The following is a 26,159-nucleotide window of genomic DNA, read 5'->3' as shown; positions in this document are numbered from 1 at the left end:
CTCGAACCCATCGCAAAGCAACTCTCTTCATCGGTGCTAAAACTAATTCCTTTGAAAACGAATCCACGTTGATACATTTCACGCTACATATCTCAAGTAACACAACTCAAACAAACTTTTGGGGAAAAGCCAAAAGATAGGAAGGTTACGGAAATATTATTTAATTAAACGGATAGTGTTGGCGAAAAGAAGAAAATTCTAGGAAGCGATAATTTAATTAACAACACAGGATTTCATTATTTTGCTACATGTGTAATTTAATTCCTTTATACAAACATAAGAGACGGAAGTATAAAGATGAGGAAAAGACGATCCTAAGCAGGAACCAGAGACGCGGGTGGTTTCCCAAGGAGGAACAGAAGGACTCACGCAAGATACCGTTGCATTTCCGGGAAGGAAGTGTGGTGGGAGCGAGCACGTGGTCGCGCCAACTCACCCCACGGTAGTCGAGGAGGTTCGTCGCGAAGAAAGAAGAAGGTTAGATGGTTGAATAAGGGCGGGAGTGGCGGGAGGCTGCGCGCGCAACCACAAGCCACGCTGCCGCCGGTGGCTCGAGAGCGAGCCGCGTGGTCGGCCCGCTTCAGTAACTCCGATACCTTCGAGCGAGCGAGTCACGTCCGATTTCGAACCCGACTGCCTACAGAGACGCGCCAAAACTCCTCTTACTCCGAGTATTTCGTGCTTATTTTCGTCCACGCTATTAAATTCAGTAGGCGTATCGCGATCGAAACGATGCAAAAATACGTTTGCCTTTCCCTTCCATTTTACCGAATAAATTGATCGTTTAGTGAACATCGAACATTTGGTGTACGCTGTTTATAAACACGATAATCGCGCGATCCAAACAAACGACTTCGAAATTTCGTGTATTCTACGCCGAATATGCGGTCGAATATTCTTGGCGAAGAGTGAGTGTATTTCGTAAATCCCATCGGATGTTTGATATATTCGCGAAACTTTGACAACGGTGATTTGTGCAATTCTCCAAACATCGAGCTTACGAAACGACTGTCGAACGACTGAAACTTTCGTGTAATGTTCATCTGATTTTATTCTTCGATTCTACTCGTCTGTTCATCGTTTTACTTTTTACGAATGATTTTCGCTATGAAGGCGATTTATTACCTTACGATTCTCTGGATCATTGCAATCCCGGTGTTGTGCGAACCCGTGAACGTGCCCATGAAACCGAGATTGACCATTCTCAAGTGTTGTCGACACAACGAGGAACTGGTGAAAGAATCTGACAACGAGACAGACACGAGGACTCGTTGCAGACCGACTAAAAACGAATGGAAACCCATTATCTATTCGCCTTCAGAGGCAAATATGTTGGAGAAACCGCCCATGGAATGGGACATCGTCGAGGAAAGGAGGCCCGTTTGCGATCAGAATTCTGCCTTGATCTACGTACCCTACCGAATCACCAATCCGTTCGTGCTCATGGACGATGGCCGCGTGCTCATCGACATCCACATGAACGAAAGATTCGAGCCGAGCGAGTATTGCGCCGATTCGAACGCTCTTCTAGTTTGCATGAAGAATAAAACGGAAGGAAACCACGCGGCTGCCACAATGAGACCACGTATTAGAAAATGCTGCGGAGAAAACGCGACTTTCTACGAAGAAGAGTAAGTTTTAGAGTTTGAGTGTTTGGAGGCGTTCCGTTAGGTTTTGTTGACGTTTCCCTTGTTTCCTGCGATAGCTATTGCTTTGACAACAAAGGTAATAAGACATGTCGAGGATAATTGGATGATACAGTGATATTAGCGTTCTGTTTACGAATAGGTAGGCTGCACAACTGCGGAGAAAAATGATATTTCCAAGTATCGATTCATAACATGTTGACATAAACTTTTGCGGTTTTAGCTATTAATGTTTCGAACTATAATATTTTATGATATACTCGCATTAGGTTTTTTATTCGCGTTTATTACGTTTTCTCTAGAAACAGCAAATATATAATTAAATCCTTTTAACGGAACATTATATTTTAGTGCAATTTTTGTAATAGCATAAGTAGTTCCATGTAACATGGAATTTTATATTTCCATATGTCTCAATGACAGTCTACAACAGGCTTTCTAAACGTCAGTTTGATACGTGATATACCATTAGTCTGTAAGAGGTTAAAGGTGCAAGGAAACTCGTTTTAGAAACTCTTTTGTAGCTAGTGTTCGTTTCCATAGTTTGTAAAATACGTTAGGCTGTTCGATAGACTCGTGATGTTTTTATCGAAAATTTCTAACAAATAATTAAACGCGCGAGCAAATACTGCTCCGAACAGAGTTACTATTTATGTACATATATTTGTAGCCATATAAAGCCATCGTGATATTACTGATAGAGTTCGTATATACATGGACCGAACGGAAAAACAAGAAGATAAATTAAATTTTATGCGGCTTAATATACAAATAATTTAGACCGCATAATTTAGACAAGTTAGAGACGATCGATATTCCTTGCAGACAAATATCCCGGTGATTTGTATTCTAGTGGCAAGCTCGGAGTTGAGAGGAACGCCGGCTAGCTTCGCGAATAACTGTAATCGTTCGGTCGGTTACACGAAATTTATTGGTTTACCCATGCCGGTGTATTTTTATTGAGAGGCGCCAGTTGTCGTTTGACGCCGTCCCTCCGGAAAAAAAAAAAGAATAAATGTTCGAAAAGTTGCGCGAGGCTTCCCTCGGAAATGCGGTGTTTGCGATGCAAGCGTGACGCTCGAGTAAACAAAAAATGCCGGGTTTCGTTTTAATCGCGCTTTCAATCGTTCAAGCTTGGGCGTTCCGTGGACTTTGTTAGAATTCTATGTGGCCAGCCGGCGCGTTTCCTAGATAAATTCTTGCGATACGAACGATATATGCATTTTTCTTTCTCTTCTTTATCCACTCGTGCTAGCTTTTGTGGTTTTCTCTGTCCGTCTTTGCTTCTATCCGTCCACGTCGAACTTACTTAGTGTAAGATGTCTTCGAAAACTCTAAATATTAGTTCTATGAACTGTGCTTCTCTCGAGACTCAGCGTTATCATTAGGTTATTGGTTTTCGAGGCGAATCTCCTAAACTTGATAGTGAAAGTCTTGTATATCTTAAGTATCTAACATCAAGAATTCAAGAAACGCAACGTATAAACGTTGAGCGTAAAAGAACATTTATTTGCTAAATAATCATGGCGAATAATTTTTCAATTTATCACACCGTCGAAGGATTAACTGTCCTGAATAAAAGACAGATTTTACGCGAATGAGAAATACGCTGTTTCAAAACAATTTGTAATCCAACGTTACTCGCTTTTTCTTGCTCAATCCTTTACTCGATAAAAACACAGAATATAGGTATATAGTATTTCTGAATCATCGCTCTTTAATATCCAACTTATATACAATCGCTACCTAATCCTTTCACCTCAATTTCATCTTACTTAAACGTTTCTACAACACCATTAATCTTACATCACCATCGTATCCAGTCTTTCGTTTCTTCCATTATATTCCTAATGTTAATTTATCAACATCGATGCTTTCGAAACAAAGCAGAAATCATTGAAAATTTCCATTGCAGACAAACGTGCGTTCTTTCCGAGGAAGCCGCGAATCCGACGCCTTTGCTGCCAAATGCCTCTGCCGCTGCTGAAATCGTACCTGGCTTTCCATCTTGTCACCGTTCCGATAATCTTACGATTGTGGGCGACGCTAAGGATGCCCTGTTATTGCCAGATGGCGGCTTTGAAATCGGCGGCGTCACGTTACCCACTGGTCAGTTTTGTGTTGAGAGGATCAAGGAACTGAACCACGTGTCCAAGGTCTTCGCCTGTTCCGAGCACGGAACGCAAAAGTGAGTTTGATATATAAGTTAAACATAAAATTAAAGAAGTAGGAAAATAGTTATCTTGAGGCTCCTCTTATATTTTTTTTTTAAATTATGTTTCCTGACCTGAATCCTATTATGCATAATTGAACTGATATCGTTAGCGACATTTTGCAAGTTATAAGCTAAATTATGTGTCTTTTTATCCTATTACTATGTGAAAGAGAAATCCTAACTGTTCGGATTTTTGATACATACCTGATAAGAATTGAAAAAACGAATATAAACTTAAATATTTCATATATTTTTATACGTCGTTACGATCCATATACCGAGCTGTAAAACGCAAAAAATAGTCCGCTATAAAAGAAAAAATTCGCTGCCCTGCAACGTTGGAAACTTCAGACATCCTGCTTACGTAACCATACGCACCGATCTTTTACTATTTTTCCACTCGTTTCTCGGACTAGCATTAGGATTTCCTCTCGTTAGCGTCGTTTCTTCGCGTGCCTCCTCAAACGAGCGCAACGAGCGTTCTACTCGACGGACCGCGTTTCTTCGTTAAACAAAATTAAAGTAATGAACGAAACCGCGACTGTAACGCGACTGTCTCTGAATTTCTTCAGTTAAATAAAAGCGAACTAAAATGCAGGTTTCCAGTGAAATCGGCGAATATTATCAGAAACGTATAGGTCTTACGATTCGCAGCCGTAAAGCACGGGCTCGACGCTTTTTCACTCGTTCTTTTAATTTATTTTTAATCGATCGACAATCGGTCGATTCACGCTTTTCAAGAGGGCAAGCTGGATCAAAGCGCGTCCTACTTGGAGGTTCGAAGCACGAATCGACTTTTTGTCCGGTCGAGTATCGGCTGTCTCGATCTGGATTTATCGTACGGCTTAATTGCATCCTCGATGGTCGAGGTTCGGTGCTGGCCGCTTCTCTCCGCTTCGACAACACAAGAAAAAGTCGGTTCCTTCACTTTCACTTCTCTCACGAAGAATTTCTAGGTCACATCCGTGCGATCGCGATGCGCCGCATCATCCGTGAACACATTTCCGTACGAGGTGTATCGTGCTACTTGAAACGATGGCTCGTATCAATGACAAGATGAAATTCAGATTCCATTGCTTCGTTGCTATATGAAACACGAACTTGACGTATTCGCGTAATTTTGTACAGTAGAAGAATATACGTATATGTAACGTGAAACATTTTACACATCGCAGCTTGAATTCGTAAAGATCGATGGTCGAAGAGGACCTTTTTTTATCAAATTTCACGTTATCAATTCTTTTTATAATAGCTACCTCGTCCAAATTGTATCGTTGAACTTTCTATTCGAAAATGACTGTAATAGAACGCTCGACACAAGAGTCTCGGAAATTGCACTCGGAAAACGTGTGGACGCGTACGCTTGTCGCGTGCAATTTGCAAAACAACGCTCGAAACTCAATTAACGGGACCGTTTACATGTGGTCGCGCGGAGGGCAGCCCTTTCACAAGCAACACCCGGATTCTGCGTAACGTTTTATTTCAAATAGAAGGTGGTCGATGTTTATTTACACAATGATCGTGATTATTCGTAGGAAAACTCCTGTCTTAGGTTGACCGACGAAAGAAAGCGAATACCTACGCGTAGAAAGCGCTACGCATCGTACATATGCCACGCATAATGAACGTGAACGTTCGTGGTGCATGACTACACGCGCTGATTAGTTAGAAAACAGCCATATGCTTTTTTTCCTGTCCGCTGTCGGAGACACGGTTCTCCAGCAGAGAAGCGGTGAACGACGTGACTAAGCCCGAGATACCCTCACGAAACTCGGAGAAACGATTTCACCGGCGAGACTTTCACTGGCGAGGCTGGAGAGAATGGAGCGTCGATTTGCGTCGAAATTCGAGTATCGAGACACGAATGCGCGTTTCGTGGAACGAACAGGATGTTCCTGGAATCGAAACTGTCGACAGAGTGTCACAGAAGCGATCGGTGCTTGTAATGGCAAACAGTGTCTGTTGCAACGTAACGCAATAAAATCACTCGATCCTGTATATCGCGTGAAAAAGACGCAATAGCCCCTGCAATAGAGCGAAGGTTTCGATCAACGACTAATTACGCGAATTTTTAACGATACAGTAATTCACCGTTGACCGAAAATTCAATTTCTAACAGTCTCGAAATTTTTCGAGGAAAGATCCGCGCAGAATTGCAGTCACGTAGATCAGACTCGCGTTGGTCGAAGATCAACGAGATTCTAATTTCCCGATATCAGAAGAAATTGAAACAGATTTATAAAGAGGCACGCAGAGAATAAAAAACGAATGCTTTCCTTGGTAAACTTTCAGGCCCATAGTGCGTGCAGCCGACATCAGATTCACCTTGTACCCTGTGGGCTTCATCATTAGCGCAGTATTCCTGGCAGCCACGTTGGCCGCCGGTTGGTTGCTGCCAGCCTCTCATCACGTTCTGCACTGGCGTTGCCAGACTCATCATGTCACCTGCCTGATGCTCGGTGATCTCCTCATGGCCATCATTCAGCTCGCCAGTGGCTCCCTGCACGGCGCATTCTGCAAGGCGCTCGGTGAGTCATTGCGCTTTATGTTTATCCCGTCCTTTTACATATATCGGATTGCAATCTTACACGATTAGAACATCGCAATTAATCGATCGTTTCCTGGATAATTTAGATCAAGCGTTACGTCTTGTATGAAACCAAAAATATCCTGATATGTACTTACGAAGAGAAGCGTATATCGGAGAGGATTTCTTAAACTTTACAGTTAGAACGACGAAAATTAAGGGAAATTACAATATACTTTATTACAAGAAGATACATTATGCTTTCTATTCCGTTTGACTCTATGTAAAAGGATCGTGCAAATCTTTAGATACTCGATTCTTGAGATCTCCCTAGAATCAAGGACCCCGGAGCCACCGTTGTTAATCATTCGAGGTTCGATCATGCGGAACATGTGATTTCTCGCGAAATTAATCAACGACCAGCTTGTCGAACCGACGTTACGAGTGGAACGCGTTCCGCGGCTCGTTTTGATCTCTCCCTGCGTAGCGAATTTTTGCTCGTTTCACAGGGAACAATCGGCGGTACTCACTCGTAACGCGCGCCAGCTATGCGAGCAAATATACACCGATGGAATTCGAATCGGCCAGGGCGAAGCTTTATTTGCTGTGCGCCATCCCACGAACTCCAGGCTAATTATTCGGATAATCGTGCTAATCCCTCGGCAAAGCTTCGCTTCTCCGTTTCGCTCGTTTCGATCGCGAGAATCGATTACAGCGTACACCTGCGAGCTATCCAACGGATGGTCTCGTCTGTGTCCACGAGTAACAGCGACTCTCATTTGCATCTCCGCTCGTTTCCGGCATTATCGCTTTGTAGTCGGCCTTTTTCGCATCTCTCTCTCTTTCTGTCTCTCCGTCTTTCTCTCTTTCTCTCTCTTTCCCCTCTACGTCCCTCGTCGCGGCCAGATTTAACCCGACCCATTCCGCGGGGTAATTATGTTGCGACCAGGGCAACCGGTGAATTTGCATCGAGCGTATTTCTTTCCGCGCGCAACGCGCGATCCCTTTGCGTGCCGGATCCACCAAGTCTCGCGGCTATTTCCGTTCCCCAGCCACCGGTAAATTTTCACCATAGGATCGCTCGTCCGTTTGACAGACCACGGCGATTGCGTCCTTTGCGTCCTTTCACCTGATATCGCTCCGCTTCGCGTTCATCGATCGACCAATGGTCTTTGGACTTTTTCGTACTTTCTACCGTGATATATTCTTTGGTAAATATATTCTTAAACAAGAGATAAGAGAGCGAAGGATCTCTCTTGTTCGTGTAAACTCGTGTGCGTCCAAGTAACACGGAAAGAGGAGAAAGTAGGACATCGACTGACCTACAATCGGACTCTCCACGGGTTGCTCTTCTTGCTCTTTTTCCTCCTTTTTCTTTTCGTCCCTTCTTCCACCAAAGTTTTCCTTCCCTAAGGTCTTATCGCCCTGTTCTCGAACCTTTTACGGACGAAGTTTATTGTATTGACACAGTTTGGTGATGAATTTGTTTGGTTGGCTAGAAGCAACTAGGCGCAATGTGTTGTAGATTTGTTAGGGGAGACTAATGGTCCGAGTGACGACAGCGATTGTTTGGGAGATTACGCTTCCTAATAGTGACATCACGGGTAATTTTTGTTTTCCCGGTTTTTACGCTTCTGATTTCGTTATGGCACTTTTTAGGCGAGATCGTGGAATTAGTTGGAAGTTCTCGTTTGTTCGAAATACTTGGTCTGCTTTGTACGAGGAGATTGCATAAGCGTGTCACGTTATACTTCCTCAGACATCTTACGCGTGGAGAGATAAAATGAGCAAACAGACGCATTTTCAAGGAGAGTCGAACTCGATGGAAGCCAATCTACTGTTTTATTTCTTACAATTACAACGGCTAACACGACGACTCTCTCAGAATCCAAACTCATCTACTCCGCTGTACGTTAATTTTTCAATTTCTCGTTACTCGATCACGGATTTTAAACTTTGTTTCACGGATAACATATCTGTATTTGAATATGTGAGTCTCTCGGAGCTCTACCTCACGGTAATTTCTTCGTTTCATTGTATAGGTACACGATCCACATCCAGTTTCGAAGAAACGATTTATTTATTTCCGTAAGTCCGTTCGTCGCAAGATACGACATAAATAACAGTAAATTCTATGGTAAATTCAACAAGCAACGATCGTAATATCGTCGTATTTTTGTATTTTTCAATTTGCGGAATCGATGGAACGTAGCTTCGCGACTTCATAACTGTTCGTGTGTACGCATATCGTCTAAAAGAAGAAGGAAGGCGTCAGCTGTTATGACGCAACAAACAAATATAAAAGTACACGGTCGATTAATTTTACTGAAATTTACAACCGATTACATATCGCTAAATTCGTGTTCCGTCATCTGGCTAAATTATTAGTGTTGGACTTTCTGAAACGTAACTGGCATAGTTCCATAGATGCGCAGGAATAATCGTAAATCGCAAAGTGAACGTTATAAAAATATTTTGCAATATCCTCGTACCTTTTTACTTCTTAATTTATGCATCAGTATATAGTTTCTATGAGCTTATATCTAAGGGATACGAAGAACTACGAACAAAAAAGACTAGACACGGTATTGGAATCGAACAGTTGCACAAGCAATCGAAAATTCAGCTGACTCGTCGGCGATCGAGCCGGGAAAACGAATTGGATTCGACTCTGTACTCATTTCATCGTGGCGGAAGTATTAAAATTCATGAGCGTTTTTAATTCGATTAGTTCGGTCGTCTTTCAGGAACCGACTACGACGGCGGCAACAGTAGCCGGTTAAAAATTCAACTCGATTATGTTCGCTCGGTGAAATCTAGTTTCCCCGAACTGTTAACTTCTTCTCCCTGAGGCCTCTCGCGGTGCTTCGCGGCCAGAATAATTTGTAGCCGGGGAAATCTCATCGGTTCTTAAACCGTGGATCGTGCTCGGACTTCTGTTTCCAAATCGATCGGTGATTCCGTTTAGAATCAGCTACATACACGTTATGTCCAGTTCGTCGAAAGCTATTAGCGAAACCGACGTATTTGAGAAAGCACCAGGACCACCGGTTCTACTGTTGACTCGATCGAAAGTTGGAATTTATTTTTCCATTGCCTCAAGTTCGCGGAAGCCCTCAGTTTCCTGTTACCTGTTTTCTCGCTGAAAATTCTACGCACTACTCCGCTGCTCGTTTTATACTGGCCGATACAATATTTGCGTAACAGAAACCTTGAAGGATGATCGGAACGATAAAAAATAAATTTTTACTCGTCACTGGAGATCGTTGTGTGTTTATCCTGGTACGTGCGGTTTCTTCAGGTAGCCACCACGTTCGAGTTCCAACGCGAGCACGATATCTTCGATTACGCGCCGCGCAAGCGGCGTACAATTTTACGCTAGCGTGACGCCACTTCGATCAACCAAAGAATTTCTCCGCGACGTTTAACACGTTCCGTGTCAGACCGATGTTTGGTTACTTTTTCGTTCAATCACGTTGTTACGATTAATAGTTTTGCTTATGCCTTACAATTTTTTTTAGCAGTTCGAATAACACGATTATAAAGAAAAGGGTGTAGTGTTTATGATGCGTTAAACGTCAAGGCAATAAATTTAATTTTTATGGAATTGTTTTAACAAACACACGGTTGAACATTTACTCTGCCAAAATTCCAAATCGCTTGAATGAAAAGTTCAGCGTGCGGCTTATACACACGGAACGTGTTAACGGTATCGCGATTGTCTCCCTTCTTTTCTCGTTGTTCTCGAACCGTAGGAACGACGCGGAGACGTTATTGTTTCGTAGAACTAGATTGTTACGTATCGATGGCCTTGCAACGTCATGGCATCGAAAAACGGGTTAAACGCTCATTGCCGCAATTACGGGACTTTTTCAGCGTTTTAGACGACAGTCGGCCGGTGCCGGTATGCGGTCAAAGCGATTATACGGACGGGTTATGCCGTTTTTTTTTCGTTGAGGTTGCATTGCGATTTACGAACGCGTGGCGTAACGCGCGTATACTCTGACGCGCGTGTGTTGCGTGCAAGGTTTACGCTGCTCGGTTCTTCGATCCTGTTAGATGGAAATAGGAGGCATCGCGTGGAACAGGTTGATCGCCATAGGTGTCCGTGATGTTACAGTAGCTTCCAGGATTTTATTCCTGATTTATAACGCTGTTGAGATTTGGAATGTTTCAAAGTCGTTACAATTTTAGCTCAAAAAATCTCTTTCTATCTTTTTTCTTCTTTTTTTTTTCTCTTTGTATCGCAGTTGATAAATGGAAATGATTTTCCGTGCTGCTTATACAACCTCGTTCAGATTAATCAAGTTGTATGTTTGCATCCAAGTAAATTGAAATTCAAGTGCTTTTCAAGCAAGTTGTGTCGTAGCTTCGCTAACGCGAAACTGCTATTTTCACTTAAAATACACTTATTCTTCCAAGTTTCAAGCGAAGCTCAGATTCTCTCGACGGTTCTTTGACTTTAAAAGAACAGGAGTTCCTTCCCAAGTAACGTGAAGTTATTTGCAGTTTCATATCTGGTAATATCGGTTTACCAAGTGGTAACCAAGTCGACTGTCTCTATTTTCTTCGTACTTGATGTACATAATATTTTTATTATATTTACGCTTTATAGTTAATATCTCACATACTTAACCGCTGCCTTCAACGTTATTTTCCATTGTGTATCCACTTACAACTCCTACGTATCTTTCAGCACATTTAGATCGTTCAGTGAATTTTATCCGCGACCGAACCAAAGGCGTTTATACTCAACTTTACGTACAAATTTCCTCCTCGTAAAGAAGTTAATTCGGTTGATACACCCGGTATATAAGGGAATGCCTTCATCTCGTAACGCTTTAATTGCGCTCGTTCGCAAGTACCCACGTTCCCGTGGCTCGACTCTCTCCGCAATGGCTCGTAGCTCGATTCACTTTTAATTACTTTCGACCTTGCAAATATCTGTCGTGTCTGGAGCCGGATGACTTCATGGAAACTCTCTTCTTCCGGCGCGTACCATCGAGGCGTGACTTGACCTTCGCCAACGATCTGCGTTGCGTTGTATTGTAGTTCTTTCCTATCCTCTTACGTATCTAACTTCGATATCCGTGAAATAATTGCGCGTTGCGTGTCATCCTTTCTCGTTCCACGACGCCCAAGAAAACTACGCGATCCTACGTCATCGTTGCTTTTCTTTCCAGAAAGAGTCATCGCGAAGGTAAGAAACGTTACTCGACTTGTTGATCTTTCTCGTGTTACCTTATTTCCTAAGAAAACACCGCGACCCGACATCGTTTCGCCGTGACTTTGGCCGAGAGGCAGCCTACACCCTTTTATGGGGAACCCTCGTCGATAGCGTATTCCGAGCGAGAAACTGGAGGAGATTGAGAACGCCACGCCGGTTTCCATTCCTGCCTTTCGATTAGTTCCATATCTTGCTGTGATGCGTGTGCAAGCTTCGAACCAATAGCGTATTGTGAATAGCAGGACGATCGCAGTGCCGAAACGGGCAGTTTGTAATTTTTCATTGAAATCTTGTAAATTCCATACGTAGATGCAGCGGAGTATTTTTCGAAATTTGAATGATTTTAAAGTACAGCTCTGGCTAGAAGCTTGGAGTCGCGCTATCTATCCTATGGAATTTTAGAATAAATTAGATTGGAATTTTATTTCCTTAGGAATCTAATAGAACATCCGTTGAATATATATTGGCTTGGTAAGTAAGCGATTGCGGATTTTGTCATTGGATGGTAATGATAAAATGAGTGAAGTGTAAGTACCAAAAAGTTGAAGATGGAAACTACACGAAACAAATACATGTTGCAAATATTTTTCCAGCTATAAAACTGGTTAAAAATTTGGAATCATTTTCTCAAACTTATCTACATCGAACGAAGACTGATCTATTGGGTTGACAACTAAGTGATTGCGAATTTTGTCATTAAGTGGTAATGCCAGTAATTCCTGTTAAGTTTGCCACCCAATATATGTAGAAAGGACAATTTGCTCGAATTTCTTGGGAAAATTAATAAAATACCGTTGAAGAAATTAAAGGTGAATTATTGGCTTGACAACTAACAACTGCGGATTTTGCCATTGCCACCTAATGACAATCACTTAGTTATCAACCCAATAGATCAGTCTTCGTTCGATGTGGATACGTTTGAGCAAATGATTCCAAATTTTTAGCTGGTTGTGTACATGGAAAAATATTTGCAACATGTATTTGTTTCGTGTAGTTTCTATCTTCAACTTTTTGGTACTAGTCTTACGCTTCACTCATCTGTACTTGTGGATGTGAATTTCTTAAGAACGATGCCTTCCAACGGATATGAAATTGGTTTCAGTCGCTATTTCCTCGTTCTATTTAATCTTGTTAGAAGATTCAACTTTATTTTCTAGTAATTTCGATCGTGGTCATTTTCAAAGTCTCCGCCTTCGTCAAATGGACCTACTTTCGTTTCATATTCGTCGAAAGTTTGGTTCAGCCCAGTTCTCCGATGCAAGTTCTCATTTACGAAAGGGTTCCCTGTTCCGTGATTCTCTGGACCGTCGAGTAATCCTCAAAAAAACGTACGGCAGCCTGGGTGTCTTTTCTTTTTTTCTCTTTTTTTTTAACCAACTCGTCCGCCGAGAAGACGATCTGTAATCTCTTTTCGTGCAAGGGCAGAAAGTCAACCCTTGCCGTGACGCCAGCGATATCCCGGAATTAATGACGGTAAAAAGCACGCTTCCCCGACGAAAAGTCACGGATTTTTGTCCGTACGCCGCCACCCATATTTGTTCTCCAGTTCGTTCCGAGACCGTTCGATATTTCATTTCGGTATTTATACGTCCCAGATGATGACTTTTTGCATACTCTTCTTACGTTTTAGTCTTTTCCCAGAATCCTCGCGTTTAGAAAGAACGTCAGTGGTAGAATCGTCTTAATATTATTCGAAGAAACCAAGTTACCTTTTACGTAATTCAGGCAATTCCACGTAATAAATAATTAACCAAGTAGAAAGAAGCAAATAGAGATCTTTCACTGACACGAAAAGATATCGATGCAAAGTCATAATATTCGCTTGCTCCGTGCGTAATAGTTTCGATAATTCGATGCGTCGTTCTGTGGCCGTATTGTACCTTCTGCCATCAACAACGAATCGTTTCATAACTATAACTGCTTTACCGAAATCATAGCAGCCTAAACGGCACGCAAAAACGACATTGTTTCCAAGAATTAATTTCGACCGTCCGGATCTTTCTACAGCTACAATTTTAATTCCAAGAGAACCGTCAAACCTCCCCATTTCATCTATTCCTTTTTAGCCCATGATTATGGTTAATTGAAAGATTAGATACACCGGCAGTGTAGCGACACTCGAGGAAACCCGTTATCGTAGGTCGCTTTCTTTCGATGTCAAGTTCGTTTCTCCTCGGGTTGATTAATGACACGGTTAATTAGCCTAAAATAGCGTGGCACGAGCGAACGCAACGGATTCCGTGTTGCCTGACGACAACGCTCTTTTTCATTCGAACGCGTTGGCTCGCTATGCTCAGCCTGTACGATGTACAACACGGTTGGCGTTCGCTTATCGTTGCTTGTTCCCTCTTTGTGGGGTAGCAGAGGGAAACCCTTTCCGTGTTCGCTTGTCTCGAACACTGGTTACGATTCAAAGTCGCCAGGGAGAGATAATCGAAGTAATTGTTTCGCTGGAGATTTATAGGGTAAGATGCGTGAAGATTGGTGTCAAGAGCAAGGGGTAGATAATTGTTGGTATAACGACAAAGCCAAATTACCCTGTGGGGAGACTAGAATTTACTGTTAATCAGAATCGATAGGCTGCGGAGTTTTAACTATTTATGGAAAATTTAAATACGCAAAAATATATAAAGTGTCCAAAGTGGAACACTTATTAATAATATTTAGAGAGTGGAACATGTTTCTCGATGTGTTCCAGTTCTTTTCAGCCCCAGTTATAAAGATATAAATTCGTATAAAAAGACAGGCGCAGCGATGCGAAACTTCTTGAACGTGACGGACAATTTTCTCAAATATAATCAGAGTTTCGATTAATACATCTCCATCGTCATTTTTCAGAGAGACCGTGTATTTCAAACGTACAGTTGCGTAAGAAATTGCAGAGTAATTCTTGAAACTTCCAACCCCATCCCCCTCTCACATAAAGCGTACGATTATGATTTTTAAATTGCCCTGCATTCGAGCTCCGCGTGAGTTGTAGGCAGAGGAATGGGCTATCCATCTTCTAGGCCGGAAATTACACAGTCCTTAAGAAGTTGCGAAACTCGGTTGTTCCGATTGCTTAAGAAACTTTCCTCCCTGTGAATATTGCTTTCCCCGAGAGAACGCGAACTTTCGATTCGCTGGTTTTAATACACTTTTTACGAGTCTGCGGAAAATTGTCACGCTTTCGCGATTTTATTATCTACGTATACACGGTGTACGCTCCGTTTGTTCGACAACGCGAAATCAGAAGCGCGAGCAGAGTTTACGGGAGACTGAAACATCGAGGAAACAAGATCTGGACGACGTGAGATTACACGTTATAAAACGAATAATTCGTAATATTTATTCGTTTGTCATACGGTCAGTGACTGCTGGTAATTTGAAGCAATTTTAAGAAAATCCGGAAGCTTGGAACTTCGGTGATAAAGTTACGGTAATTTGGTGCATATATCGGAGAACAAATTAGAACGTTGAGAGAAGAAAGAATTCCTCAGTTTCGTGAAAGAGAAATAAACGAGACTATTCCTTTATGCCAACAGCTATCATATTTTGGCTCGAGCATGGCACTCGGCATAGAATGTAACGTTACAGTCCTTGGTTCAGCCAAGCCATATGCATCGGTACGACCAAGATATCGTTTTAAACAGAGGAAAGAAATATTCGTTGTTTAATAGAACAGTATACGAGATATAAAGTTTCAGTAGATTATTACGACTAATACGGAATAAGTCGATGTACACGTCACTCGATCTGTCCAACGAAATAAATGAATAAATGTCTTTTTATAACAAACGATAAATTGTAATTCCTATTTGAAAAGCTCATATAGACACTGACATAATGTGTTTTATATTGTTCAATTAACGAATATTTGTTCCTATGGAATAACGCGTAAAATACGCTTGTCTGGCCACGAATGATCGTTTCTATTGGCGTCCACTAAAATTCTATTAAAATTCTTCCTCCAATTTAATTCAATTACAAAAAGAAGTTTCGATAAAGAGCGCTCAACTGTTCTAATCCCGTCAACGTCCAAACGTTGTCCTCTTCGTCGTTCTTTAACACCCTATAAAAAGCTAGATCGTAAATTCTTGTCTTGCCAGTTTATTACGTACTTCTGCCACCTCTCTATGAGTTCCACTTATCCAATTAGCCATTCGCCGTACAGTCAGATCCCCGACCAGGGTTTACAACGACACCTGGAAAAATAGCTCGTAAAAGGTGTATGCAACGACGAAAAGTTGACGAGAAGGATTTTCTCGAAAGTCCTCGACGGTTCCGTGCGTGGCGCGGCATTTTATCCGGCGGCAAATCGCGGTGTGCCATTTTTATGTTTGCAAGCCCCGGCGGCGCGGAGGGTGGAAAAGGGTGATTAAAGAGCGCCGTGGCGCTCTCGCAAGAAACAAGCCCGCGAGCAAAAAAGTAGCGAATCGTATGTCATACGTGGGCGGGGTGCGAGAATCGCGCAGAGGGTGGCGCAATTGGAAACACATGGGCGCGCTGGCGTTTCCTTTTTTCCCCTGTTTTCCTCCTTTTTCTTCCTTCCTTTCTCTCGCTATTTCGCCGTTACGCGGCCGTTCCTGCCAGCGGAATCGAGATTTTTACGTAATACCCCCGTGTTGGTACGCTTTGGATTTCGTCTACAAAGGGATTTTTCCTTAGCCTTTGACTCGTGCAAAGTCAGAATTCAGCCGACGCGACGTCTCGGTGTTTTCCAGTTTCTTTTAAGGTAATTTAATGCAACGACGGCTGTTCCTAAACTCTTTTTATTAAAAAAATATACCATCGTTACGTAGTAGGTAGTGCATATTTTTAATTCGATGTAACGCAATGTGATGGACGCTAGATTTTGTAAATCCCTTAATTTTAGTATTAAGATAGACGATTAGTAAATGGCGCGTATTTATGCATTTATCGGAAAATCGAAACGAATTAACATAAATTTAAATAAATGCACGATCTATGGAAAATTTCGGCCGCGAAAAAAAGTAGCGTGTTTTTTGTAATGCCTCGAGGCTGATTAAATTCTGTTTCTTTGATTATCATCGTAGGAATATTTTGTATTGAGATTCAACAGCTTATTCTAACAGCTTACATCCAATTCTTTAGAAAGCAAACGACCAACCGCGATAAAATTACAAAATTTACGTTTCATATTTCCCGTATATCGTCGAAGTTTATCAACAGCGAAATGAAAAATTCACGCCGATTCCCGGAAAAATTTCATCGCGGATCAAGCAGCAGCTCGTAAAACTTGTCGCGAACACGTTAAGCGAGATACACTCTGTCAGTTCGATAACTTCAATAAACATCTCACGTGCGATTCGATTTGCTCTAGACGTCTCTCATCCTGCTTCCGCCTTCTGAATTCCTCGAATCAACAGTCGACGCTAGCTTTTCATCCTTCCAAGCCCTCGTCGTTTCTTAGTCAATCCAGGAAGCAACGTTGAATATTTCTGGATAACGTGATGGCCTTTATCGAGGAAGACACCGCGATTGTCTGGCACGGATAGTCGCGGTGCCTCTTTGGATTGCGAACGTCGGCGGTTGGGACACGACGATTGCCAAATAATTGACCAATTTAAGGTTACGTGACTGGGACGTGTCTCGTCGAGGCGAGACGTAATGTGACGAAGCAGGGGAAAAAGTCGAGGGGAGAGAGTACCCTGGTCGTGGTCCCCTGGCGCCATCATCTCTCTCTTTCTCTCTTCGTGTTGTCTCTTCGTATGCTCGTCTCTCCCTCTTTCCTGGCTCCCTGATTCGGCTTCGCTCGGCCGATTCTTGTCGACAAGCAGATTACGTTTCTGTCGCACAGTAAATATGATCGATAGGTTTCGTTCGGACCACCGTGAAAGGGTTGCGAAACGGAGGCGTTCGAATCGCGCCTTTGCTCTGTTGAACGATTGTATCGAAAATAGTCGCGGGCTTGATCGAAACAGCGTGGAAGAGCGAGTAGAAAGATTGCGAGGCGTTTCATAGCGTGGGATGGACCGTACGATTTTTGTTAGTTGTTTGTTGCGCGTATATGGAAGGATTGATGGAGCCAAATGTTTTCCTTTCGGGTCTTAGATTTGTGGATTTTGATACAAAGATAAGGAATAATGGCCGGTGGAAGAATAAATTAGGAGTTAGAAAAAATAAAATGGAGGTTTTAAGTTTCATCTGGTAATGAATCGGACATGGTAAGATTAATTACACGTGTCTAATGTTTTACAGTATATTTAGAGCTCTATGAAAATTATTTCTTATACAGTTTTATAGGAAATGATACTTTGGGTAGAAAAAAATTGACGGCTTACTGTCCAAAATTACCAAAAATCTTTTCGATAAATATTACGTCTTGTCGAACGTGTCGAAATACGAAGCAAAGGGAAACATCCCATGGTGAAAAATTCACGATACCATAGAGTGTAGAGCGTAACCAAATTAATATAACAAATGCAGCTCGGAAGCGGCGCGGAACGGTTTTCAGACAGATCGTCTCCCGGCATTGGTTCGAGGGCTCGTTGTAAATATGATAGATGGAGCTCGTTCATTTGCTCGTAAGGACTGGAAAATATGTTACGCGGCCGACTGTAGGCAGAGACAGGGAGATCTCGATATGAAATATTGGTCGGGCTTCCATCGGCATGGAAATTTCATCTGTGACGGAGCCGGCGATCATAAATCTGGGTAAACAGCGTGCAGAGACGAAGAAATTTCTTTTTTTTTCTATCCCTTTCTTTTCTGCTCCTGAAGCGTGTTCGAATGCACCGCGAGAGGGTAAAACTTCGAACCAGGCGCGCGTCCACGTCCAAAGAGCAAAATACGATCCCTCTCTTTTCCTCTCTTTCTCCTCTCTTCTCCTCTTTGTTTCCCTGTAGCTCGGCCGAGCTTTCGTTCCAGCTCCCAGCTAGAGCTTTGTTCCATGGTGCATAAAAGCGAACCTCGGAGTCCGGAACTGTGCGAAATCCGCGATAAATAAACCGTCCTCCTATGCGAGCGATACGGTTCACGCGTAGGACAATTTACTTTTTACGGCAGACGCGGAGAAGCTGCAATCCCCCCGGAAAAAAGGGCTTTGAGATTCCTCGGGACAATTGGCCTGTAGAGGTTCTGCCGGTTGCGAACGATCGTCCACAGAGACGCGATAAGTCGCACTGGACACGTGAAACGAGAATCGAGAGAGCGCTGGAACGTTAAATATTTTTTTTTTTTTTGATACGAGGGTTGATTAACCCCATAACAGTGGTAGGGTATACGTATCCGGAACCTTTGAAGTAGGTTTTCGAAAGCAGGCAATTTTGCCTGGGATAATCAGGTTTCGCGGGAATATGGGCGACTCGTGCGAAGAGCGAAAAATGTTTTTTCTGGGAATGAAGTTTGTTAGGGCTGGTTCCTAAAATATACGTGTGTGCCCTTTGAAGGGTGGTTCTTGAAAAAATATTTTCAGAAGGTAATCAAGGGCTCGCGTTATAATATTCAAACATCCGGAGAGCGTGTTTATGCTAAGAGAATATTAACGCGTAAAATCTGTCCGATATAATTTATGTATTAACAACGAAAAACGTGATTTTTCGTAATGTAGGAGCACGTTTCGGAAACACTCACGGAGAAAAAGGAAGAGCGGTTAAGAGGTGGTTCTTCCCTCGATCAAGAAGATGTTACTCGGTGCTCGAGGGAGGGAAAACTGTCAGGGGATAAAGAAATCGCTCTCTGATTACGTTTCGCCCATTCCGCACACACGCGAAACCGTTGGAAATCCCAAAGGGAAGCTCCTTTTTCCGTGTCCCGGAAGGTGTCTGCAGCTGGTGGATCTGAAAAGTCGCGGTTGCTCTCGAACCACCCTCTTTAATGCCGCCACTTTATCGCGAGGACGGCTCTCTTTTAAAGTTTCTCGAATTTACGCCCGGTTGCTGCTCCACGTTCACCTGACTACCCTCGCTGCTCTGCAAAATCCCACTTCCTTTTTTTCTTACGACGATAAATACACTCCAGCGGTCGATGATTTAGCGAAACGCATCAAGGAAAATATCGCGTCGTAGATCGTGGCTTGTAAGAGCTTTTCGCGATACGTTAGCGCGCAACAAAAATAAATAACACCGCGATTTCGCGAAAAGCCGGGGCAATCAGTTTCCTCGTCGAGCTTTTCCAGCCCAAGGGAGAGAGAATCCCGTTAGAAAAGTAACCACCAGCCAACGAGGAGGGGTGAGAGGCGACGCGCCCCTCGAGCTTCGCGTTGGTCGCCGCGAAGAATTATTTCCGTCGGTTCCAACGGCTCCTAACCTCGTTACTAGATGAAAAGGATGCTTCCCCCGCGTCTACTCGCGACGATGCATACCAGAGTGTCGGCGAAAGTCACATGGAAAACCGCGAGCTCGCGATCGAGCACACTTTTTCCACTGGCGGGGGCACGATATTCAACGAGTATGGCTCCAGAGGGATGAGACTCTCCGAGAAAATGTAGTTACACGCCCTATTCCACACGGTTTACCCCTAGACGCGTCCCCTTGCGGTTCTGTGTGCCACGACACACCGAGCCACATTGGCCGACGTTCGGTTAGAACATGAGTTTTATCTCAACGAGTAATTTTGTTATTTGTTTCTGCAGGAAAGAAACGTCTTTCCACCAATTTGACAGACAATGTATTTTTTTCATTTTTTTACGTTGCTACCACTACCGATATTCTCCGATTTGTGGCGATTGTTCGTCTCGCAAGGACGTTGACTCGACTGCGACGCTTCCTTCGAAATAACAATTTCCAGTATTTGTTCGGAAGGGCCACGATTTCAACAAAGGAAAAACGGTACGTTTCCTAGGGTTTCCGAAAACAATCGCATTAAGAAGATCTTGACCTGGCTTCTGTATTATCTTGGTTCTTGGATATGGTAATAGTATAGTAATACTAGTATAGTACTAGTATAGTACTATAGTAATATTAGGTATAGTAATTTGTATCGTTCGTCCCAAGGAACCAGGTTCCTGACAGGTAAACAAGGCCTTTTTAAAAGTTTGCTAACTTCTTCAAGCTTCACTGGTGTTCTTCCGATCGAGCGGGATTGTTTGTTTCGCAAAAATCTTGCCTCAACTAGGAGAAAACAAATGCTTCTTTCGTCCGTTCGGAACGCAACAAGGGAGCGGAGAGAACAATTGGCCGGGGATGGGGTAAAAACAAGGAGCGCAAATTGAAAGCAAGAGAACGGGAGGAGTAGCGAAAACGAGAATGGATGCCCTCTTCCGATTGCCCGGCTCGTTCCTGAGCGACTCTGGCGTCGCGATGCTGCCTCCATTCGTTGTTTTACCGTCGCTTTCTGGGAAACTCAGCGGCGAGACTGTTTCCTTCCGGAAAATGGACGCGTTCCAAGCGGCCAAACTGCCGTGTATACGCGATCTTCGTGTTTTCTGGACCAGGCTCGCGACCCATTCCACCACAGCATATTCGTAAGTCGAAAAGTCGGTAGAAAGAGAAGCGCGATGATCTTTCACGGTTTTCCGCTTGAATTCGCCGCGACGTCTCGGTTGACCGAAGCAGACTAGCTGACTCCAGCAGACAAAAGATCGATTTATTGTAAAAATCCTCTGTTTTTGAGCGTCTCCGATTTTGATTCTTATTGTTTCGAAGTTATACGCTTCTTCAGGAACTGCTTTGTTATTTCTTCACTAGTTTATCGGGGCAGCTGCTGAGAAATACATTTCCAATTGTGCAGTTAATGTATGTTTACTACAGGTCTTCTTTTAATGAAAAGAGGACAAGCTTGCTGCAATAATTTACCGCGAAAGTGATGGTAAGGCCGGAAGAAGATTATTATTTTTAATCTTCCTAAGAGAAATAATCATTTATTTACAATAACGTTCACTGAAAACCATCTTGGCATCATGTTTGTATTAACGAGAAATTAAACATACATGCTCCCTTTACCTTACCTTTTCCTTTGTTTCAAATGAAATATATGTACGACCTCTGATTCTATCGTCTCGTGGAATATTTCAATTCAGTACCGACATGAAGATGAAGAAGCAAACGCAGCTTAACGTACAGCAAGGAAAGCTGACTTTTAAAAAAATAATCGCCAAATATTTGTCCCGCTGTGCCAAGCACCGGCAGTTCATCACGAAGCTCTGGGATTAGACAATGCACAGAGTATCATCAGAACGGTACCCTCTTGCTTCGTCGTTGTTCATCCTCCAGTTTTTCCTGCTCGGCAGGCCTACGTTCATCCGGCCGTAGCTCGCGGCATATCTTCTTTGTCTGCCGACCTACTGTTTCAAATCCCGAATCTGCCTGTTTTTCGACGGACGTGAAAGCCCGATGAGTAGCGAAAAGCCGGATGTAACTCGCTTCACGTCGAGATTTCCGCGTGTCTTGCTCAATTTTTTAACATCCTCTTCGACAACGAGCTCCTAACCTTCTCGTACTCTCTTTTCCATCCTGTCGCGATTTTTCTTCGTAGTCATATCACCGTTAACCGACCGATGGGTTCTATGTTTAGAAGACGTCTGAAACCTTTATCCCCTTTCTCAGGAAGGAATAATAGCGTTCCCTGAAAGAAGTAACTTTCAGTGTTCCTGGAACGACGAAATTATGGTTGTTAACACAGCGAGACAACGAGACTTTTTACAGATTTTTGCTACATGATGTCTCTGGGCTTCTTGGCGCTCGCAATCGACCAGAGGACGAGCGTAACGATGATTATGGGAATACGGCCAGCACCGGTGCATGCATATATCTCTGGAGTCGCGATAATAACGATAGTAGTAATAAATTGTCGTTGGCTGCGACAGCGCCGACCATATTCATGATTATGACTATAATAAATTGGTGGACGACCGCTCGGAGGACCGATCGCTTATTATTATTAGAGCGAATATAACAGCTTCACCGTCGATTATGCCCTGCCTACTCCCTCTCCCTTAAGTGAATTAACAGAGACCAGCGTGTTATACGTAGCTGGTTCGACCATTTACTTGCTGACAATCATTTTATAACCTAAAATTAAACAAATCCCTTCAGGGTTTCCATTATTCATCCTGCCGGGTAATTTCAATATCCGTAATAGCAATTATTACCGTATTAAAAAAATCGAGGAAATTCATTTCCCTCTTGATCCACCCCTCCGACGACTTTCTGTCTCCGTTGTTTTATTTCCAACGAATCAAGCAACCGTCTACCTTTTATCACCGCGATAAAACTTCTTTCATCCACCGAGAAGAAGATGCGTTAACGTCATTAGAATTAGCGGGGACGAAGGCGTTCAAGAGGATTTTCCCCACGGTAGTCTCGATGAAATATTTTTCGGTGCAGCGTGGCGCGCGTCCGATTAAATTCGCGCGGTCGCGTCGCGCAATAATTCACGAGGACCGAGCGCAGTCGGAGCCTTTTCCCCATTTTTCCGGTCCCCCTTTTTTTGGCAACGTTTTTAAGGTTCCATGCGCGGCTAATAGGAAAAGATTGTGTCTCGCTAGGGTGACCGCGCGACGCACCCCAACCTCGTGCTTCTCGCGCTCGATTTATCATCGTGACGTGTACTCTGTGCTGGCTGCCTCGTCTCCCTTTCTCCGTTTTAGGATGGTTTCCTCTGGATCCTCTTATTCCCCCCGATCTACTAGCTCTACATTGCAGCCCCCGATCCCGTGAAATTAAGGCGAATCGCGGAGTTTCGTATTTCAGCGACCTCGTACGCGATTAACTTTCTTCGATAGTCCTCAACCCTCGATAAATCCTTCGCGATTGGTGGGAGATTCTCCCGAGGGTTCTGATCGATAGCATGTTACTTCTTCCCCGAAGCTTTTTCAAATTTTGTTGATGTAAGCGGTTACAATTTCTTTTTATCGATGAAGAAAGGAAATTAATAATTGAAATATGGGGCTCATGTTATTTTTGCAAAAGTTTCTGCGTTCTTCTCTTTTTCTTTTTTACTAAGAATATGAAATCTTTAGCACAAATAACGCGTATTATAAATAATATATTTATCCATTTATATATCCATCTTTTGCCGAAGAAAGAGCTATTTCCGAGAGAAACTTGCCATTAAGAAAAGGTGCGAACTCGCGAACTCGCAGCTTTTCTTCAACTTCAAATACCTCGGTGAAGTTTAGCGATGCTAAACAAGTGAGCCGTCTTCGAGAGCTAAAGAAAAAATTAACGTAACATTAACAATTTCCTGTCGTTCGGTCGGAAACCCTTGGAATTATCTCGGGTTGCCGAGTGGCACGATGAAATTCGAGTTCGACGAAATTCGGCGCGTTGCGGTGGCCGTCGAGCGATCCGTGTGTTCCCCTCGAGTGGGCGGGAAATTCGAAATAAAAGGAGCGCAGAGACCGCGACCAAGCCGGCTGCCGGACCTTCGGAAATTTATTCACCGCGACCAGGCGAAGTTAGCAGAGAAATGGAGAGGGGGAACCGGTCGTGAACGGTCGATGGTCTCGCGGCGGGTTGCCCTATGCGAAACACTCTGGCCACCGTGATCCGACTGTATTCCGTTTCGATAACATATTCAGTCGAGAGCGAAAACTGGCTCGCGAACATCTTCGTGTTTCTGTCTCCTTCGATCTTCCATAACCCAGTCCTACCTCAGTTTCTCGTCTCGGTCCCAGTAGGTTGTTGCTCGCAGGATATCCAACGAAATGGGACAGGTTTTACGTAGAATTTGTGCGATCGATCAAACCCGGATCTATCTTGAAAGAGACGCATCCGTACGTGGATGAAGAGCTACGAGTAAGGAAATTGGAAAATTTATTAAAGAAATAAGTACAGCTGCATATAGAAGCTTTCATAAAGCATATCTTCCGTAATAAGACAATTGAAAGGGTCGATGAAATAAAGATACAGTTCCATTTTCCAGTAATTTGAGCGAACTAAGAAAAATCAGTGAAAATCAAATTACTTTTTGAAACGTGCTATGAATTTCATAGTCGACTGTTATTAGTATATAGTAATAAACTTTTGAAGACACGACTGACAAGTGAAAGAAAGGAATGTTTGCCGGTACAGCGGCGCAAAGTTGTAATTGATAAAAATCAGCTGTGCATTCAATTTCTAAGAATTTTCACGCCTTTGCGGTATCGTGTAAGAATCTTGGATAAAAGTTGTTCGAACGCGCGATACTCCGAAGCGCAAGTATATACCTACCATCCTCGTATCGGATACACGAGGACAGAAAATTGCGAGTACGGTCGCACAATACACGGAGTATTTCATCATCGAGTCCCGTTTCTCGTTACCTCGGAACTACTCGGAAGCGAAGCGGTTCCTTTCAACAGCGCCGACAGCAGCAACCTGATTTCATTGTAGCGGCCAGTGGAATGGCAAGAGCGCCGGATAGAGAAAGTTTCTCCCTGTTCACCGAAAAATTTACCGAGAGAGACGGGCTCTTCTTCCGTCAACGCTCCTCTCTCTCTCTCTCTCTCTCTCTCTCTCTCTCGCTTCTCTCTCGTGAAAAGCCACCTTTATTCGATGTAGAGAAGTCGCGTGCTAGCAGCTTCTCACCGTTGAAAAGCGCGTCGAGATTTTTCTTAGCATAGGATCTTCTCCCTGGTTCACGCTCGTTCTTCCTTTTTCCGATGTCCGTCACACGGATAACTCTACGAGTTTTCCCTCTTTCCTTCCTTCCTTCCTTCCTTCCTTCCTTCCTTCTTCTCGTTCTTCGGCTTCGTCGTTTCAGTCGTCCTCCATGAATTTCCTCTCTCTTCGCCCATCCACCCCTCCGTCTCAGCTTTATTTACGTGTTTTCGGACCGAGTACAAGTGTCCCCGACTTAGCGTGGCAAGTTCGCCGGCAGTTTACAACGAGAATCATTGCTCCCTTGCCCGATCCCGTGGGTGTGTCTAGGCCTGCGTCGAAAGTAATGGAATCGCGGCAGATTTTTCTCCCGTTTTCCGGGAAGAAAGGAAGAGAGTCCTTTCTTCGTCTCGCGGTGGAAAAAAAAAAGGGACGTTGGTTCGGCAGCCTCTTTGGAGTCGCGGATTCTTTCATTCGTAGAGAGTGCTGCTTTGAGCCATCGGCTTTTCGCTGAGTTCACTGGAATGCGGCTAGAAGTTGTTCCATTCGGATATTCTTTGGTTTAGATCCGAGGGTTGCACAGGATTTTAGCTCGTTGGAGAGTTTACGACCAACAGCTGCTTAGAGATTTAGATACTTGGAGAGATGCGTTCTGTAAACTAAAGATCCTAATTCGAGTCTCGAGAGAAAGAGAGAGAGAGTCCCATGTTATATACAGTAACTCACGACAGTGTTCTAATACATGTAAAACTTTTCATGAATATACTATGTTTGTTATACGAAACGTTTCGAGATTTCTCTAAAAACAACAAGTTTCTTTCGACTTACGAGAATAAACCAAAGATTTCAGACGAACAGCCTCGATTCGATTAGAATATCACGCGTAACGGATGTATCTCCATTATGCAAGAGGGAAATGTCAATTTACACGAAGTTGAGAAATCTATGTTTCCATCCTGAACAATGATATAAAGGGAAACCGAGTGATCGAGGGGTCGTTTCGCGTTGGAGTTCAGTGGAGCATAGTAATTAAAATTGATGCTCAACACGACTGAAAGAGAGAGAGAGAGAGAGAGAGAGA

The 26,159-nt window shown here is 43.3% G+C and overlaps 1 protein-coding gene across 1 annotated transcript in view; it reads left to right on the top strand.

Moving 5' to 3' along the window:
- The first annotated feature begins 565 nt into the window (after window positions 1-565).
- Window positions 566-26,159, top strand: part of LOC100647927 (probable G-protein coupled receptor Mth-like 1) — a 155,507-nt gene continuing 129,913 nt past the window's right edge. Inside the window, exons 1-3 of the mRNA XM_003394204.4 lie at window positions 566-1,631; window positions 3,562-3,834; window positions 6,154-6,389. Coding sequence (XP_003394252.2) covers window positions 1,096-1,631; window positions 3,562-3,834; window positions 6,154-6,389 — 1,045 coding nt within the window. The 5' untranslated portion in view covers window positions 566-1,095. The remainder of the gene's footprint in view (window positions 1,632-3,561; window positions 3,835-6,153; window positions 6,390-26,159) is intronic.

This window comes from Bombus terrestris, chromosome 3, assembly GCF_910591885.1.
Source record: "Bombus terrestris chromosome 3, iyBomTerr1.2, whole genome shotgun sequence".
Classification (NCBI taxonomy): Eukaryota; Metazoa; Arthropoda; class Insecta; order Hymenoptera; family Apidae; genus Bombus; species Bombus terrestris.
This window is presented reverse-complemented; position numbering and strand designations above follow the sequence as displayed.